The 1,403-nt window shown below is 41.4% G+C and overlaps 2 protein-coding genes across 2 annotated transcripts in view; one reads left to right on the top strand and one right to left on the bottom strand.

The window, feature by feature from the left end:
• Positions 1-322: 322 nt before the first annotated feature.
• The window catches only part of LOC102680208 (ATP-dependent DNA helicase Q5-like), a 22,807-nt gene continuing 21,726 nt past the window's right edge, over positions 323-1,403 (bottom strand). The window contains exon 14 of the mRNA XM_031509391.1: positions 323-437. The gene's annotated coding sequence lies outside the window, so the exon portion shown is untranslated. The remainder of the gene's footprint in view (positions 438-1,403) is intronic.
• LOC102681673 (scavenger receptor class B member 1-like) overlaps positions 435-1,403 on the top strand; it is a 16,061-nt gene continuing 15,092 nt past the window's right edge. Inside the window, exon 1 of the mRNA XM_006613391.2 lies at positions 435-981. Within this exon, the coding sequence (XP_006613454.1) occupies positions 768-981 (214 nt within the window). The 5' untranslated portion in view covers positions 435-767. The remainder of the gene's footprint in view (positions 982-1,403) is intronic.

Below are 1,403 nucleotides of genomic sequence, written 5' to 3'. Positions count from 1 at the left end.
CAACGACTCTAATATATTTTTTGAACTCGGCCGATACTCCACGCTTTCGTCACTTTTGCAGAGAAGCGCACGCGGTTCGCGACACGGGTAAACACGGTGCATCGTGGATCGGTGACGATCGATTCTCTCATCATTTATGTAGGCGTCGACCAAGAGAAATAATACGACGGTTGATTAGCTCGGTCGGTATTCGTTCGAGATTCGGTGAGGAATTTTTAAATCCAATCCGAAAGCTTCGCAAAACGACGATTTGACGGAATTCTCTCGTCGAGGGATCCATGATTCGATAAATCGAGACACCGTTGTTCAAGTAAATATATACATCACGTAGTGCGACGGGAGGAGAGATCTTGAAGATTCGCTCGAATAAAGTTAAATCACGTAATGTGACGGAAGAAACTGTTGTACGCAGTGCACTCGTGTTTAAACTTTTAAAACTCAATACTTGCTGCATTATCGAAACTATACTGATATCGTATCGATATTGCATATCAAATGATCGTATATAATTAATAAACGAAAGAGCTCGGTTTCGAAGTTTTTTTTCTTCGATCGTTGCACCGCGAGCTCTCTCGCTCACCCGTGGGAAGGGTCGAGTTTGCCAAGTGAATTTCTAATCCGTGGGTCGATAAATCTCTCTCGTGATCGCCGTGATCGACCTGCGACTTTCCTTGCCTTCCACGAGAGAGAGAGAGAGAGAAAGAGAGGGAGAGAGCGAGAGAGAGAAAGAAAGAAAGAGAAAGAGACAGATAGCTAAGCGATACATTATGAAGGACTTTATGATGATATGGAACCGACTCACCGGTCGTCGTTACTCGAATGTCAACCCGAGCCAGAATCAAAACGACGTTAACGAGGTGGAGGAGGCTACGATAAGTAGAAGGGCGAACGAATTGAGGAGAAAGTCTTCGATCGTGGTCAATAATATATTTAATGCGGCTCTATCGGTGCAGACGAGTGGAAGGCCGAAATGGTTCAAGAGTAAGTAATTGCCATTAAATCCGGAAACCGTAAATTCACATTCCGTGCGATGAATATTAAATGATCTCTTTGTTAGGTTTTCGATTCGACTCGAGGTACGTCTGGTTGGTGTTCGCGTACCGTAAACTTACACTCGGATTGTTTCTAAATTAATTACCGCGTATGCTTGGTTTTCGCGCGGATGACTCGATGAATATCCCCTTCCGAGAATAATTAATGAATTTTGCGATCGAACGAACGATATCGACAATATTTCGATTATTCGTTTCGTTCGATTCATTTTGTTCCATCGGATCTGATAAATCGTTTCGATCTCTTAAATTAAACTCGAAATTCAAATTTATATCGATATGTATAATATAAATATCGATATTGATACTAATAATCGAATCGAATTAAGATAAAGATGTCATTTATAAAAA

Source organism: Apis dorsata, unplaced genomic scaffold (assembly GCF_000469605.1).
Source record: "Apis dorsata unplaced genomic scaffold, Apis dorsata 1.3 scaffold_149, whole genome shotgun sequence".
Lineage (NCBI taxonomy): Eukaryota > Metazoa > Arthropoda > Insecta > Hymenoptera > Apidae > Apis > Apis dorsata.
This window is presented reverse-complemented; position numbering and strand designations above follow the sequence as displayed.